Raw genomic sequence first — 16594 nt, forward strand, 5'->3', positions numbered from 1 at the left:
GCTAAGGAGGGCAGTCAAGGCCAAGGTTGGAGATGAGAGGGTCTTGGCCTCTCACGTGGGCAAAAAGTGGGTGGGACAGGACCTGGGGAAGGTGGTGGGAGGAGAGACTCAAAGATAGGCAGGAGCACGGGAGGGCCTCATCAACTGCCCTCTGAGCTGGGGATTTATTTTAAGGACCATAGGAAGGTGCTGGACAATTTGGGGCAGGGCTACCCCGACCTGATCCCATTTCTGCGTTGGTTGGTTGGTTTCTAATTTGAAAAAGAGAGCAAGGGAGGGGCAGTGGGGGGGTGGGGAAGAATCCCAAGCAGGCTCCTCGCTCAGTGCGGAGCCTGAAGCGCAACTTGACCTCACAATCCTGGTATCATGACCTGAGCCAAAATCAAGAGTCGGACGCTCAATGGACTGATCCGCTCAGGCGCCCCCTGATGAGGGAGCATGAGGCAGACTGAGGGGCCAGGCACAAGCTAGCACACCCCCACCCCCAGGTGGAATATGTGTGATATTCCTTGGACACTCTGGACAAAAAAAAAGGAAAAAAAATGGTTAAACTGGTAAGTCTCCACCAGTTTACCAGAAGAAGGCAATCCTGCAATAGCCTAAAGTCCGGGAACTCACTACTGTCTTAACGTTAATGCTTTGCTAGAGGAAAAAACAACCTTAGTTTCACAGTAGCTAGGCCTCCAATAATCTGTGAGTCTTTAGCATATGACAATCTCATTCTAGTAACTCCCTCTCCCCAACTCCGTAAAATGGTCACCCCACACCTATAGTGCAGCTCTTCCTACCTATGGGTCCTGTCCCCGTGCTTTAATAAAATTGCCTTTTTGCACCCAAGACGTCTAAGAATTCTTTCTTGGCCGTCAGCTCTGGACCTTCCCCCCCCCCCGTTACCCTAAAACCTCATCACCCCCCATTTCTACTTTGCAAAGATTCCTCTGGAGAGTGGATTTCATGGGAGCCAGTGAGGAATACGGGCATGGGAGGAGGGGGCAGTTGTCCAAGTGAGAGGTGAGGGTGGGCGCTAAGGAGAGGGGATAGAAAGGAACCAGGGTTGCTGGTGCTGCGGAGCAGGGGTTTTCAGTTGGGGCAGGGAGAGGTCTCAGCAGTCTTCCGGGTCCCTGGCTGTGAATAAACTGACTCTTCCCCAGCTTTTCTGCTCTGTCTTCCAAGGGAGAAGGGTCTGCCCCACCCTGGACCCTGCCAGGCCAGCTGGGCCCTCAGCACGGCCCCCACTGAGCTTGGGGGAGTGTGACGGCTGGGCTGAAGGCACCCTGCAGTTCAGGCCTGTGTCCACAGGTGTTCATTGCCTGGGCCAAATCCAGGGAAGGTTTGAGGGCTTCAGAGAGAGCCGCTGGTTGGACAGATACACAAAGGCCCTTTGTCAAGGCCAGGGTGGTTTCAGGGAGGGCTGCCCTAGAGGCTAACCCCTCCCTGGACAGATTGGGGTTGGAGTCCCAACATAGAGCTGGTGGCCCCAACAGCAGGAAAGGCCACCATATACTAGGGTTGGATGGACCTCTGGAAATCATCCCTGTAAGGAAGCAGCTCAGAGATGTGGGGCATGTGAGCACGCCTCGTCTGGGGATTCCGGGGCCTAACTTCTTTTCACTTCAGTTAGTCACCTCTGATTTCAGAGGTTGTGTTCGCAGTAAATTGTGATAAATCAGAAATTCAGAGGCAGCTCTCAAAACCGTCCTACTCACCACCTCCCCCAAGTGCCAGTGACTGCAGAGATGGACCCTCTTTGTCCTGCCCCAAGTCACTCCCACCCCTCCCCAACACATCCAGAAAAACTGATATTAACTATCCATTGAATACAAATTCCCTCCTCTGTGATTTGGGAACATTAAGAGGTCCTCCCTCCAATATGAATATTAAGCCAAACAATGTTCACAAAGCTCTTAGCACTGGGTCCTTGGTTCCAGACTTCCCAGGTGAGTTCAAAGACAGGTCATGGAGCACACCCCGGAGGAGGACCTCCCTAGTCCCAGTTCCAGCAGCACAGGGCGTGGAAGAGCGGGAGAGGTAGGCCAGACCTGGCGGCACTTTGATGGCTTTCTTTTCCTCCTCCTTTCTGTGGCAGACTCAGGCCAGAGGGCCTCCAGCTACAGTCCCCACCCTCCACCGCCTCCTTGCCTCACCCCTGCCAACCCCGCTCCACCCCCCCCCCCCCCCCCCCCCCCCCCCCCCCCCCGCAACCAAGCCCTGTGTTGCTGTCCCTCCACCCAGATCTTCTACTTTGGGCACTGTGAGGAAGCTGGGAAGGACGGAGGGCAGTGCTACAAAGACCCCGCAGGTCTGGGATGTCCCTGGGGAATTCCAATCAGTTTTCCGGGTGCTGGGGAGTCCCCCTCGCCCCTGTGAGCAAGGTCGCAGCGGGATACTCGCAGTGGGTCGCCGCCCTTGGCTAGCTCCAGAAGCCCAAGTCCGTGACTCGGGAGGCACAGCGATGGCAGGCCCCCGGCACCCCGTGTCGGTATGCACACTGGCCCTAGTGCAGACGGAGCGGCATCAGGTATGGCCGGGTGGGTACCTGCCAGCCCCAAGGAAGGAGGGAATTCCTGGCCCAGCCCCTCCAATATTTCTCCCAACAGACATTTGCCTTCTCTGTGAGCTGGTCGGACGACAGCGACACCTTTGTGCGCAGGAGCTGGGATGAGTTCAAGACACTCCACGTGAGTGAGCCTGGGGGACCCCGAATCCGCGGCAGCAAGACCCACCAATGACCCCCGTCTGGGCGTTTGCCCTTGCCCCCACAAGGGCGTCCAGCCCCTACGACCATCCCAAGGGAACCCCACCCCCCCAAGGGAACTGGTGGACTCTCAGAGACCGATTCGCCGGTTCTCCCTCAGAAGACCCTCAAGGAAACCTTCCCGGTAGAGGCGGGCCTGCTGCGGAGATCAGACCGCGTTCTCCCCAAGCTTCGCGGTGAGGCCGGCAGGGATCCCAGGAGGGGCGGGGTGCCAGCGGCCCGGCAGAGAGAACCCTGGGGCAGGGGTCCCACAGCCTGTTCCTGTCTTGCCCCCAGACGCATCGCTGTTGCTGCGCGGGGGGCGCACCGGCCGCGGCCTAGCGCGCCTGCGGCTGCTGGGGACCTACTCGCGGGCGCTGCTGAGGGCAGCGGAGCACGTGTCCCGGAGCCCGGCGCTCACCGGTTTCTTTGCGCCGCAACCCCTGGACCTGGAGCCCACACTGCCACCTGGCAGGTGCCTGACTCGCCCCCAACTCCCTGCCTGTGGAAGAACTTGGAGGCTGGGGGTGGTGGTGGTGGTGGGAAAGGCCTGTGGTGGGACCTACTAGGGGCTAAGGCTGGGCGGACTGGTGAGGGGTGACCTCTGGCTTGCACCCACTGCCCTTCCCAGTCTGGTGATCCTGCCTGCCCCTGAAGAGCCCCCGCCCCACCCACCGGACAGCCTCACCATCCGTAGCCTGGAGGCTCAGAGCCTGCGCTGCCTGCAGCCTTTCAGCACCCAGGACATGCAGGGCCGGCCTTTCCAAGCACGGGCCCAGGAGGCCCTAGACGTGCTGCTGCGACACCCCTCAGGTAGGGCTGGACCGGACTGTGCAGACTCGACCACCTGCCTCCGGGACCTCAGCAGGCTTGGGGACCTGAACCCCCGCCCGCCTCTTGCCCACAGGCTGGTGGCTGGTGGCAAATGAAGACCAGCAGACAGCATGGTTTCCTGCTCCCTACCTGGAGGAAGCAGCCTTGGGCCAAGAGCAACAACCCCTAGGGAGTGGTGGTATGCCAGTGCCCTCCTCCCCACCCTAAGCCACCTGCCATCTCTGGGCAGGCTGCAGCAAAGCTGAGTCACAGGAAACACCTAACAGATGGAGGAGATCGAGGACATGGGGCGACTAGGTGGTGGCAGTGACCCCATAGCACGTACTTGGTCCCCACAGTGAGCTGGAGCCCCAGTGGGTTTGCATGCTATCCATTACCAGGGGGAATGCCTTAAGGTGATTCTGTGGGAGACCGCGAAGTGGGGACCCCGGCCTCTGTGGCCCTGCAAGTGACCCCGAGCGCCCATTCCCAGGGCCCCAATTCTGCACTGCCCTCGCCTATGAGAGCAGTCACGAGGATGAACTGTCCGTGCCTGCAGGGGCGCGCGTGCGCGTGCTGGAAACATCTGACCGGGGCTGGTGGCTGTGCAGGTGAGTGGGGGCGGGGCTGGAGCTGGGCCCAGCTTGGGGCGGGGCAGGATCCAGGGCTGGCCAAACTCTGCCCTCTTCACAGGTTCGGCAGGCGCTCTGGTCTTCTCCCGGCCGCGCGGCTGCGACCAGAGGGCCTGGGCGCTCTCCTGAGTAGACAGGGGCTCCACCGCGAGGCCAACGGTGAGGAGATTAGAGTGGGAGAGGCCCAAAGCTCCCCTGAGACCTCCCAGGCCGCGACCCTTCCCCCTACTGTGCCGGCCCGCCCCACGCTGAGCGCCATTCAGAGCCGCTGCTGCACCATCACCCGCAGGGCACTGCTGCGCAAGGACCCCCTTGAGGGTGTGTGGAATTGCGCAGAGGGCAAGCCAAACGCTCCAGACCCCGGGGAGGACTGATGCCAGCCACCACCATCAGGGCTGGAGGAGGAGCATGTGAGGGTGGGAGCCTTGGCGGGAAGGGCCAGGAAGCTATACTCCTCCATCGCCTGAGTAAAGCTCTTCTGACTGATCCACACCTCGTGTCTGCCTGTACTTAGGGGCAGGGCCTTTTGGGTCTTGGCCAGGCCAGGGCACAGGGGTGGGACCTGGGACCTGGGCTGAGACAAAGCCCCGACAGACACAGGGAATCAGGGTAGAAAAGTAATCTTTCAGCATGTTTCAGAGAGCAGAGGGGGCCACAGGCAGGGGGGGCAACTTCATGTTGTGCCACAGAAAGTCCAGGAAGGTGGCTGCCTGCAGTGTCCGGCTGAGTCGCTGAAAATGCCGCTCTGGAGGAGGACAGAGGGACGTCAGGGGGTCTGACCGGGCCGCGCCCTGTCCCGCTGGCCCCCTTCCCCCCCACCACCTACCAGTGTAGGGTAGCAGGGCCTCGAGTGAGGTCTGCAGGCCCTGGTAGGCCAGGAGCTCTTCTGGGGCCTCGTGCCGCAGGAGCACACCCAGCACAGCCTGGGCTTCGTGGCAGTGCCTGGAGTTGGTGTTCCACGTGACACAGAAGCGCAGCAAGGCCTCTGTGGGTGACAAGGACGGTCAGACCTGCCCGCTGGCTGCCTTGCCCATACTGGCCACTGCCCAGCCTGCCCTCCCACCCGACCTTTCTGGTCTCGTCGCAGCTGCAGCACTGTGGCTCCCAGCTTCTCGCAGGCCTCGGGGTCCCTCCGGATGGCTGTGGGGGGCAGGGGAAGAGGGGAGACTGAGTCCCAGGGAAGGGGCACAAGATGGACCCAAGACCCCGTCTGTGTGGCCCAAGGCGGCACTGACCCTGGATAACAGTCAGCACAGTGTGGGGCCGGTCCAGGGAGATGGCCAAGCCCAGTGCCCGCAGGTACCGTCTCTCATGGAGCAGGTTGTCCAGTTCTTGCTGCCTGGTGGGGGGGAAAACAGGGTCACTGGGGGACCTGGCTGGGACCGAAAGCGGAGCCATCCGAGGGCTGACTCAGGAGTCAGCACCCTGGCCCGAAGCACCTGCTGGTGGTGAGCTGTGTTGCTGCTCCTGCCTCAGTTTCCCCATGCCATAGAGCAGAGCTGAAACCTGTATACCCCACTCCAAGGGTGCGATACACAGGACGTGGTTGACACGGGGGTGGCACTCACGGGGGAGCTGGGCGAGGACCCCCACACTTACTTGACCACCTCCTCCTCCCGCTTGGCCTGCTCTTCTGCTTGCTCCTCTTCGGTCACATCCTAGGGTCAGAGCGAGATCGGACTGGCACTAGCATGCAGCCCTGCACCTCCCACCTCCCCCACCCCCGACCCCTGCCCCAAGCCTACATACCTTCCAGAGGATGACACAGGAGTCACTAGCACCGGTAAGGGCACGGTCGTCCAGCCGGCTGCAGTGCAGCCCCCAGACTTTGTCCTCGTGGGCGTCCAGAGTCTTCACACACTCGTTGCTCTTGATGGTCCAGAGCTTCACGAGACCATCAGAGCCGCTGGGGTCGGGATTGGGAGGGGGCTCAGTCCTGGGGCCCATCCGGCAGCAGACCCCCACCCGTATCCCCAGCCCCCGCACCTGGACAGCAGCTGTGTACCGCGGCTTACGAAGGCCACCTTCAGCACAGAAGCATCGTGCCCCTCGAACGTCTGCGGGATGGGGCGGGTGAGGGGGGGAGGATGTGAGCCGGCACCGGGGAGGGGGGCCGGGTCTGCGGTGGGGACAGCTTACCTTGAGGCAGCTGAAGTCCTGCAGCGCCCAGAGCTTGACGGTACCGTCAGCGGACGCGGTGGCCAGCACCTGGTCCATGGGCGAGAACTGGACACACCAGAGGCCACGCCGGTGGCCTGAAAAGACGCCCAGCAGCCGGCACTGCGGCAGAGCCCAGAGCTTGGCCGTGCGGTCCTGTGAGCCCGTGGCCAGCAGCTTGTCGTTGGGGGCAACAGCCACACTGTTGATATCCTGGGGACGGGAGCAGGTGGCGACTCAGACTCCCATCCCGGCAAGGGCCCTGTCATACCGTGCCCCGATGTGCCACGTGCTGTCACCTTGTCATGGCAGCGCTGTGTGGCCTGAGCCTGGAGAAGGACAGGACCGCTGTCCGAGGATGCACCCTTGGACAGCAGGGCTTCAGGGATAGGCCACAGCTTCACGGTGCAGTCCTGGCTGCCCGTCACCAGGAAGGTCTCCTTCAGCCTGAGACCAGATTTGGGGTAGGGGGAGACACCTGCTGAGTCACGGCCAGCCCTGTCTACCAGGGCATCACAGCCTGAGTCTGCAGGATCATGGTCCCAACCAGGGGGACCGTTCCAGAATGCAGACAGCTTCTGGACAACCCCACATGCCTCTGGAACCACTTAATTCACACTCTCCACCACCTGCCCTGGGTCCACCGGAGTTGGTGACTTTGTCACAGTAACACCCCACCCGGCCCCGGCAGAAAAGGTCTTCTTTGCCCGAGCCTTGCTCAGTGTCGTTCTTTATGACCTGAAACCTCCCTCCCCTTCCTAGCTTGTAAAGTTTACTTTGAGAGAGAGAGAGAGAGAGAGAGACAGAGAGACAGAAAGTAAGACAGCATGAGCAGGGGGAGGGGCAGAAAGAGAGGAAGAGAATCCCAAAAGGCTCCACACCACGGGGTTCAATCCCATGAACTATGAGATCAAGACCTGAGCCGAAATCAAGGATGGAGGTTTAGCCGACTGAGCCACCCAGGCGCCCCAAGCCTCCCCACTTTTATTCACCCAGCCCCAAGACCACTTCTGAGGCGCCTCTACTTCCAACGGCAACCGGGGGTGCCCCTGGTGTGTTGTGATATATCCCCAGTCCTGAGCCTCAAAGATCAAGGCCAAAGCCTTCCCCCAACACATCCCCCTGAGCTGGACCCCCATTAGCAGGGTTCTGCAAGAGCACGGACTCCAGCCCTGACCCACTACCTAGAGCAGCAGATCGTGCCCACGCTGTGCGTGTGCCCGGAGCCCTGAGCCACACAGGCCACCTTGCCAGCCTTGTTCATCCTCCAGATGCAGATGCTCTGATCCTGGGAACAAAAGGGGTGAGGACAGAGGCTGGGCTGGACTTTCCCACCTGGGACCCAAGCCTCCAAACCTCTCCAGATGCCTTACCTTGGCACAGCTGGCAAAGAGCCGCCCCTTCCGGAAGACATCCAGGGCCAGGACAGTATCTGGGAGAAAGCAGAGAGAAAACGGCCATCGATTACGGTAAAGGAGGGCAGCCCAGCCCAGGACGAAGCGCTGGGGGCATCAGCTCGGCTCGCTCACCGGTGTGGCCGTGGAGAATCTGGCAGGCCATTGTCTGGAGCTCAAACACTTTCAGGCTGGGGCTGTTGGAAGCCACGACGATGTGGGAGTCTTCGGGCCCGAGAAACCGGACGTCCAACACCTCCTCGCTGTAGCCGGCAAACTGGGGGTGGTGGTGGGGGAGGACAGGAGGGACACAAGCCAGAGCCCGCATGAGTGGAGGGCCGGCCCCCGCAGGCCTCGGGCCCGGCAGGGGCGGAGCTCACCTGTTTCCGCAGCTGCAGGGAGCGAGCCTCGTAGAGCAGCAGGTTGTGGTCGGCGGTGACGCTGACCAGCAGGCCGGCGGAAGGGGCCAGAGCGCAGCGGGTCAGCTCCTGCTTGGGGCCCGGCAACTGCCGCTGTGTGTACACACACTGCCCGGAGGCCGCCTCCCACACGCGCAGCAGGCCTGTGTGGGGGCAGGGGTGCTGGGATTCGAGTCCACGGACCTCCCCCAGCCCCCGCTGCCCACCCTGGCCTGGCCCCGCACACCTTGGTCTCCGGCTGTCAGGAAGTGCAGGCCCTTGGACTTCACGCCCAGCTCCGGTGCCGGCTCCTCGGGCAACAGCACGGCGGCCTCCACACTCTGAGAATAAACAGGTCAGACAGGCAGACCCACCCTCTCCCTGCCCCCTTTACGGGCCCCAGCCCCCCGGAGCCCCCACCTCAAACACTGGCACAGTCTTCGTGGCTTGGTGGGTCCGGAGGTCCCAGACAACGCAGATTTTGTCCCGGCCCGAGCTGGGGGTGGGGGGGGTGGGGGGGGTGACAGCCACCTCAGTTCTCAAGTGTCAGCTGTAGCCCTCCACTTCCCGTGTGGCCCAAGAGGCTGTCCGCTGACCTCAGCATGGAGTGGCCGTCCGCACTGAAGGTCAGTGAGGTGACGGCACTGTAGTGCGCGGTCATCGTGGCCAGGCACGACTGGTCCTGTAGAGACCACATGCGGATGGTGGCGTCCACCGCCGAGGAGAAGAGCAGCAGGCGTGCGGGGTCCGGGTGGAAGGCCACCAAGCTGCAGGCACGTGGTGGGGTGGGGCAAGTGAGCTATGCCGCCCTGGGCCTAACGCCCCGCCCGCCCTGCTGGACCCCGACTCACTGTACGACCCCCGATGACCCCCGAAAGTGGTGCGTCCCGTAGTGCCGCACGACGTCCCAGACACGCACTGCCCCGTCGCAGCCGCCTAGGGGAACGTGTTTGAAGTGAAGGGGCTGCTGTGCCCGAAGACCGCTGACCGTGCGCCCTCCAGCCGGCCCGGCCACCCAGTCAGGGCCCTACCTGTGGCTAGCAGCGTGGAGGTGGGGTCAAAGGCCATGGCGGCCACAGGGGCCGTGTGTATCGCCTTCCACAGGCGGGTGATGCTGCCCTCTCGCCAGGCCCACTGAGCCAGAAGCAGTGCCCGGCTGGCTGTCACCAGCACCTGGAGGAGGATGCGGTTCAGCTGGGTGTGTGGAGGCATGGCCACAGGTCCTCAAAGTTGGACCGAGAGGTCCCAGAGTCCGCCTCCCGTCCCTGCGCCACGTACCTCGTCATCTGGGCTGAGATCGAAGGCGGTGATGTCCTCCTGGTCCTCCTAGAGGCGAGAGTTGGCACACGGTACCGTGAGAACAGGCTGCCCCCACACCTGCCCCCTGCCCTGGCTCTCCCCATCCTCACCTGTTCCAGGCTCCGCAGCACAGCCCCCGAGGCCACGTCCAGGATGTTGACTCTGGTACCACAAACGCAGAAGAGATGCTGCCCAGTCTGGTCCAGCTGGTGACAGAAGGGTCTTAGCCAAGACAGCTCTCTGCAGCCCCTGCCTGCCCCCGCACTCTGCCCCTCCCCGGGCTGGTACCTGCACCTTCCCGCCCTTGTAGAAAGGCTCAATCTTGCGCTCGACAGCATAGCTAGAGGGATGACAGGGAGGGAAGACAGTGAGTCACCAACCCCTTGGTCCCGGGTGCCAGCTCTGTGCTGGGTGCTCTCCCAACAGGACCCTGCCCTGGAGGAGATCCCAGGCAGAGGCATGGGAGGTCAGAGGTGGCACTTCTGTCATCTTCTCTCAGCAGCACTGTGGGATGGATGGGTGTTGGTTACCCCCATGTCACAGAGAACGGGACACCCGGAGCTGGGCAGTGATTCACGCCAGGTGTCAGGCAGGAGGACAGCAGCCCAGGCTTTCCGGAGATTCCCCAGAGCCTAGAAGGCTGTGCCTTGGGGGCCCCCTGCTGGCTGTGGGAGGCCAGCTCAGGGTACCAGCCTGGAGCAACAGCCATCTCCCAGGGCCCTCCAGTCCCAGGCCCAGGCCGCCCCTTCCCCAAGCCTGGCCCCTTCCTCCCACCCACCAAGTAGCCTTCATCTGTCGCCTCCTCCCTCCCCCCGCTGCTGCTTCCATGCTGGTCCAGGCCACTGCACTCTCATCTGGGCAGCTGCTCCAACCTTTTCACCAGGCCCCTATCTCCCACCTCAAGGGCTGCTGCCAAAAAGGCCTTTCAGAACACACCTGCTTAGGTCACCACCTTACAGATTTCCGAGACCCTGGCTGGAGGAGCCTCTGCTGACCTTTTCTGTGTCACACAGGATGTTCCCTGCGTGTGGCTTGGGTCTCTCTTCCTGGACTTCAGTGGTGCCTGGCTAACTCCACTGGGGGGAAGCCTGACAACCAAGATGAAATGGGAGTCCCCCAACCCCCGAACCCAGGTGGCTATCCCACAGAGATGTTCTTGGCACCAGGCGTTGCTCGTCACTACTAGTGACAGAAACGATGTGCTTGACATGTTTCTTCTATCACACCGAGCCCCCACGGAGGGAATGAGTCTGTCCGGTTCACCAGGATGGTCAGGGGATCTTGGGGAATGAATAAGCACAGGATGCGGGGCCTCCAGGGCCACGGCGGACCCGCCCATCTCCAGTCGTGTTGAAGAGGGACAGCGGGTGAAAGCCTCCAGGCCGCCTGCCCCAGAGTGGTTCTTCTCCCGGTACCTGAGGGTCGTGGCGTCCCGCTGCCGTCCAGGACCAGCCGCGACTTGTGCTCAGCCCGACCCTTCCTCCTCTAGACTTTTTCATCCACAACTCCTAAGCCAGCTCCTGATGTAATAACCGAGGCTGGCCCCCCGACTTTGTAATAACGCAGCCGCCACGACCCCTGAGGGGCAGTCCGCACACCGCCCTCAGGCTCTCCCCAGGCCCGAATGGGCGCCCGGTGCAGGGCGGGCGCATTTGCTATTCCTGCTGCGAACCTCGCTCCCTCCCTGGGCGGCACCCGCAGCCGCAGCGCCCCGGCTCACTTGGCCTTGAAGCGACCCACTCCCGCCACGGGCTCAGCCATGTCGTCGTCGTCGTCGCCGCCGCCGCCGCCGCCGCCGCCGCGTGAGGGAACCCGGCTCGCCACTTCTCACTGCCGGCGCGCTGCAGATGGCGTCACGGCCCACGACTATGGCGTCATCAGCACTGTGCGCTCGGCGCCATCTTTACTGTGGGCAGCTTCCGCGTAAGGAAGCGGAAGGTGCGTTTCTGGCCTGGAGGGGCGGGGGTAGAGCGGCGTGGAGGCGGCTGCGGGCGTTGGGCACGGATGGCAGTTACGGGGTTTGCACGCTGTTTGCCTTTTAGTGGAAATTTTAAAAGAGAGTCGTAGAAGATGTTTACTGAACTGATCCCAAGACTCCTGCCCCCTCGGCATTCTGGGATTTGGGGGCAAGTGCGGTCGGGTGCGGTCAACTAGGTCCGGCCTCGGGGCTCACGGTCTGGTGAGAGATGTAACGCCCGTAAATGACTAGACCTCGTGACTTCGGAGTCTCTCAAATATTTATTGAACACATTCTATGTGCAAAGCTCTGGCGCAGACATTTGGGAGACACCAGAGGAGAAAAAACAAAACAAAACCTTGCCTTCAAGCAGCTCAGGTGCTACAGGGGAGAAGGGTGGGCGAAGGAAGGGCGAGAAATTAGTGCGCTGGATGGAGCGGAGTGCAGGGGGTGCACTTTCACATGGGGTGGTGGGAGAGGATTCATCGAGAAGGTGACACCTGAGCCAGACCTGAAGCTGGTAAACATGGACCCCTGTGGCTATGTGGGGGAACAGTGCTTGTGGCTCCAGGGAACTAGCAGGGAGGAGAATGGAAGGGCAGGAGGTCGGAGACAAATGGGGGTTCCTCGTGAGTCATTGTGAGGCGTTGACTTCTAGGAGTTCAGCGTTTTGAGCTCTTTGTGTGATTGGCTGTGAAGCTAGTAAGCAGATCCCTTCCCTGGGAGAGGATCAGGGGAAACCTCTATGAGGAGACATCCGAGGGAAAAGAAACCAGGCAAATGGAGAGCAAGGAGAAGAGCCTTCTGGGAAGAAGAGGTCCAGGGAGAAAGGTCGTCGTATCCCTGCGGGGTGAAGGCAGTAGTGCCTGGAAAGGGGGCAGGGTGACAAATGGGATAAAGCTGCGAGGCCAGCAAGCACAGAGGTGGCAGGGAGGTGGGGCCAGGCCTGAGCTCCGCGTTTATTTACGTCTCTAATTACAAGGTACCTAGGCCCGGAGCTCCCCACACCTCGGCCCCAGTGCTGCCTTCTGGGGTGGCCTCAGTCTCCTCTTGCGGGGTGCCCGCGATCAGCGCGTCGTCCTCCCGCAGGAAGTCCCGGAGCTGGGCCAGCTGCCTGCGGATGAAGTTGGTGGCGTGGTGCACCTTGCGCACGCGCCGCAGGAGACCCAGCACCAGGCTCCGGCTGCGCTCCTGCCGCTGGCTCCAGGCCTCACGCAGCTCCTGGTAGCAGTTGTGGTGGGCACGCTCCACCGGGCCCAGGGTGGCCCCACAGCCCAGTGGGCAGTGCTGCTGGGCCCCATGCTGGCAGTGCTGCCGGTGCTCAGCCAGGGCCCCACGCAGCACCCGTGCCGGGCAGCCCTCGTTGGGACAAGCCATCAGCTCAAAAGGGCAGGAGTCCTGGTGCCCCCTGCGATGGGCCAGGGGGCATGTCACTAAGCAGCCAGCTTCTGCGTTCTTGCACTGGAGGTAGGGAGAGCACCATGTGAGCCAGGCCAGCTTGGACACTGCCAGCTCACGAGCGGCCTACCTTCCACAGACTCCCCCATCCGTCATATTGAACTGGGAGACTGCCAAGCCCTAATGGCATGAATGATGAGGAGAGGGAAATCGTTGGGCAAATGCTTGGAGGTGGGAAGAATCGAGATCTCTGAGGCACAGGGCCTGAGGCTTGAGGAACCGAGACATCTATAAAAATAGGGGGCGGGGCGCCTGGGTGGCGCAGTCGGTTAAGCGTCCGACTTCAGCCAGGTCACAATCTCGCGGTCCGGGAGTTCGAGCCCCGCGTCAGGCTCTGGGCTGATGGCTCAGAGCCTGGAGCATGTTCCCGATTCTTTGTCTCCCTCTCTCTCTGCCCCTCCCCCGTTCATGCTCTGTCTCTCTCTGTCCCAAAAATAAATAAATGTTGAAAAAAAGTTTTTTTTTTTTTAAAAATAGGGGGCTGGAGAGTAGTGGCCAGCACAGCAGACACTTCATTCTCTAGAAATTTTGTAGAATCCCCATTTTACAACTGAGGCCCCAGGGGCTCAGAAAACTTAGGTAACTTGCCTAAAGTCACACAGCAAGTAAGTGACAGAGATGTGACTCAAACTCAGGACTGATGACCCCCAGGCTTCAGTCTATGCTGCTGGAGCAGAAACCCTCCGGTCTTTCTGATAGGATTCTCCTTACCCCTCTCCTGGCTCTCCCCCTGCCCTGGCAGGGGCAGAAGGGTGGTGGGAGTGGGTGCTTCAAGCTACCTTGACTTCCAAGCGGCCAATGGTCCTCCGAAGTTTATTTACATGGACCATCTTTTTCCGTTTCACTTCTCTCCTGCAGCACGGACAGGTCTTTTGTCTAGGAGGCATGAGTTGGGGGGGGGGGGGAAGTGTTGGGAGTGGGAAGGACCAGTTGGCAGCAACATGCCTTCCCAGGAGGTCCCTTCTCAAGCTGGAAGAGACATGAGGGCTTCATAGGGAACTTGGCTCTGAGGCTGGAGCCGCAGATCCCACAGGCTGCAGGGGCCCACATATTTTTATGTCCCAGGAGATTTGGCAGTGGACTCTTCTGGCCATTGTAAGTCACTGCTCGGCAGGTCTTCCTCTCTATTCCAGGCCACAGCCTTGCTCCTGCCCTCCCAGCCTCTCGGGGACCCACTAGCACCTGGCTAGCCACCGGAGGATGCATTTCTTGCAGAAGATGTGGCTGCATGGCAGCCTCACTGGCCTCTTGAGAACCCCGTGGCATACGGAGCACAGGAAGCTGCAGTCGGGAGGGCTGGCGAAGAGGTTGAGATCATATCCGCCACTCTGCAAAGGCCAAAATCAGGGCCTGGCTGGGACCAGGATCGGACCGCGTACCCAAAGGGAAACTCCAAGTGGAGGGTCGGGTCAGCATCCATTTTGAGGGGGCAGCTGTGAGGGTCAAGACAACTACCAGTCCCTGGCTGGAACTGGCCTCGGCCTGGAGTTAGACCTGACCAGAGCCCTCGGAAACGTTGGTTTTCTAGTCTCATTTGGGAACCTGTTACCCAGTGTTCACACTCAGAATAAGGAACGGGGTCCAGCTCTGGAGTTAGGGACAAACTTAAGGGCCAGAGGCAAGAGGGTCCCATGCTCACCATGATCTGTGTCTGGACAGCAGCTCCACTGACCCCCAGGGATCAGGAGCCTCCATTTCACAGCAGGAGTGGGCCTACATCACAGTGGCATTGTCCGGCTCAGGCCAATCACAGCCTTGGTCCAGGGCCCACTGGTAGGTATTCTGTACCATCTAGCCCTTGCTTATAATTGAGAGATAGGCAGTGTGGACCGGGGGCAGGTGTCTGGAGCCTCTGCCTGATCCCCAGGCAGTACCAGGCCGGGAACCAAACTTCTGGGTGCTGTTTTCCCAAAGCTGAGGCTTCGGCAGGAAAGTAGGAATCATTCCCCTACCCTTCCTCAAATAGTGCTGCTCAGGCCCGATGTCCAAGAGCCCAGGACTTTTCCCACTGACCCACCAGCAGGTCTCTTAGGATCTAAGACATCTAGCTCCAGAGTACAGATGAGGGATGTCAGGACCAAATTCCCATACAACCTGTGGTACCACAGTAACGGGGGGCCTAGTATGCAGAAGGGTGTTCCAGAACAGGGAGGCTCTATTTGGGCAGGCCTAGGAGGAAAGACATGTGGAGACCAATCTCAACCTGGGAAACCAGGATGTTCCCACACCCGAGGCACATTACCAGAGAACTGTAGGTTCACTACCAGAGTGTTAAGCTCACCAAATCCTAAAGACCCTATCCCCCTCCTGAGAACAACAGGGGGCCACTGCAAGCCTTTGAGCTGGGGATCTTACACTCTGATGCTATCAACCTCAAAAATAAAAATCAGTTATTTTACTAGCAAAGGGAAATTCTTTAGAAATCACAGAGAATTGCAATTCAAGACATGCAAGCTATGCTAAAACCACAACCAAAGCCAACAAACAAAGGGAATCTTTATTTTGTGGAAAGAAAAAACCGGGAGAGTTTTTTTTTGAACCAACGTCCACCGGACAAAAGGAAGAGTTCAGGGTGATGGCGGTTTCTCACTGGCTGAGTCGCACGAGTGATCCACACAGCTTTCCCTGATAGGGTCTGTAATTGATATTAAGCGGTAGGGCTCCCCCTTCCTCACTCCCCCCCACCGTATTTTAGCCTTGTTTCTCTGTATTCTCACTTTCTGGTGGTTTGCTGGCCCAGCCCAACTCACCACCAAGCTCGAAAATACTTTGTCTGCTCCTGGACAAGGTATGGGGTGTGGAGGGGCACACCTGGGTCTCCAATGTAGTTCTGCCACTTACAGAATGACTAATGAGTCACCTGCCACCTCCGAGAGCCACGGTGTACCCGTCTACGCCATCCAACACAGAGTTGGACTGGTCGCGAAGAGGAGGTACCCCAGAGTCTCATCCCTCCACAAACACCTTGCTCCCTGCGTCCCAGAGATGCACCTCCCAGGCTGATGGCTGGGGGGGGGGGGGGGGGGGGGCAAGGGCAGTCACACGCGGTCGACTCAGACCACCAGCTTCGTTGAGCGCTGAGAGCAGAGCTTGCCTCCCTGCCGTCCTGGCGTCCTGGGCCTCGGGGTCGGGGCGCCGGCGACCTGCAGACAGAGCATGGGGTCAGGAGTCAGAGGCTAGAGCACGGGCGGCGGGGCCGGGGCGGCCGCGCTTGTCGGGGCCTGGGTTTCACCTCCCCACACCGACGAGTGGGCGGTGAGCTGAGGCCCCCGGTGGCTCTGGGCGCCGAATCTCACCCGCGGCCACGACCAAAGCCGCGGGTGATTTTCAACCAACGCCGTCACCCCCAGCTACCACCCCGGGACGCGAGGACTAGACCTACCTGCAGCGGACAGGAGGAGCAAGACGACTGCAACTCAAAGAGTTCGCACCGCGGGGCCGCAGGCGCGCAAGCGCACACAAAGCGGGCGGGGGAACACTGAGAGCGCGTCACCACCTGTCTGATTGGTCCGTGGCAAAGTCGCGCCTAGGGCAGCCAGGATCTCGCGGCACTTGCCTTGCTATAAATGCTCCCTCCCGCGAGGCCTAGTTCTTCTTCTCCGGGAATACACGTGAGTCTTCCTGCTGCGGATGGCCGTACCCGGGCCGGGGTGGTGGGAGTGCGCGGACGGCCGGCGGGGCCCTGGGTTGTTGGCGCGTTGGCGCTCCCGGGAGGGAGTCGTGCTCTGGGCGCCTCGTGCGACCGCGAATGC

At 60.9% G+C, this 16594-nt stretch overlaps 3 protein-coding genes and 1 non-coding gene across 4 annotated transcripts; 1 reads left to right on the forward strand and 3 right to left on the reverse strand.

Moving 5' to 3' along the window:
- Positions 1–2341: 2341 nt before the first annotated feature.
- On the forward strand, positions 2342–4671 carry NOXO1 (NADPH oxidase organizer 1). The gene is made up of 8 exons (XM_086691594.1): positions 2342–2518; positions 2598–2678; positions 2856–2931; positions 3032–3209; positions 3366–3547; positions 3642–3746; positions 4041–4158; positions 4241–4671. Exons 1-8 carry the CDS (start codon positions 2453–2455, stop codon positions 4551–4553), a joined length of 1119 nt encoding a protein of 372 aa, XP_086547720.1. The 5' UTR covers positions 2342–2452; the 3' UTR covers positions 4554–4671.
- Positions 4672–4783: 112 nt separating this feature from the next.
- TBL3 (transducin beta like 3) lies at positions 4784–11301 on the reverse strand. The gene is made up of 22 exons (XM_025916880.2): positions 11148–11301; positions 9716–9767; positions 9538–9633; positions 9407–9454; positions 9160–9301; positions 8980–9064; positions 8725–8895; positions 8549–8624; positions 8376–8469; positions 8111–8292; positions 7866–8007; positions 7710–7768; positions 7521–7624; positions 6636–6783; positions 6319–6549; positions 6166–6236; positions 5929–6085; positions 5779–5837; positions 5415–5518; positions 5248–5319; positions 5006–5164; positions 4784–4924 (listed from the first exon to the last, which is right to left on the reverse strand). The coding sequence occupies exons 1-22, from the start codon at positions 11186–11188 to the stop codon at positions 4815–4817; spliced, it is 2403 nt and encodes an 800-aa protein (XP_025772665.1). The 5' UTR covers positions 11189–11301; the 3' UTR covers positions 4784–4814.
- Positions 11302–12318: 1017 nt separating this feature from the next.
- Positions 12319–16589, reverse strand: RNF151 (ring finger protein 151). The gene is made up of 6 exons (XM_086691598.1): positions 16225–16589; positions 15834–15985; positions 14482–15477; positions 14025–14170; positions 13622–13718; positions 12319–12845 (listed from the first exon to the last, which is right to left on the reverse strand). Exons 3-6 carry the CDS (start codon positions 14482–14484, stop codon positions 12360–12362), a joined length of 732 nt encoding a protein of 243 aa, XP_086547724.1. The 5' UTR covers positions 14485–15477; positions 15834–15985; positions 16225–16589; the 3' UTR covers positions 12319–12359.
- Positions 16052–16178, reverse strand: LOC147573216 (small nucleolar RNA ACA64). The gene has a single exon (XR_015245721.1). It is a non-coding gene; the product is annotated as a small nucleolar RNA ACA64 (small nucleolar RNA).
- Positions 16590–16594: the final 5 nt, after the last annotated feature.

Source organism: Puma concolor, chromosome E3 (genome assembly GCF_028749965.1).
Source record: "Puma concolor isolate L17-30 chromosome E3, mPumCon1.1.hap2, whole genome shotgun sequence".
Lineage (NCBI taxonomy): Eukaryota > Metazoa > Chordata > Mammalia > Carnivora > Felidae > Puma > Puma concolor.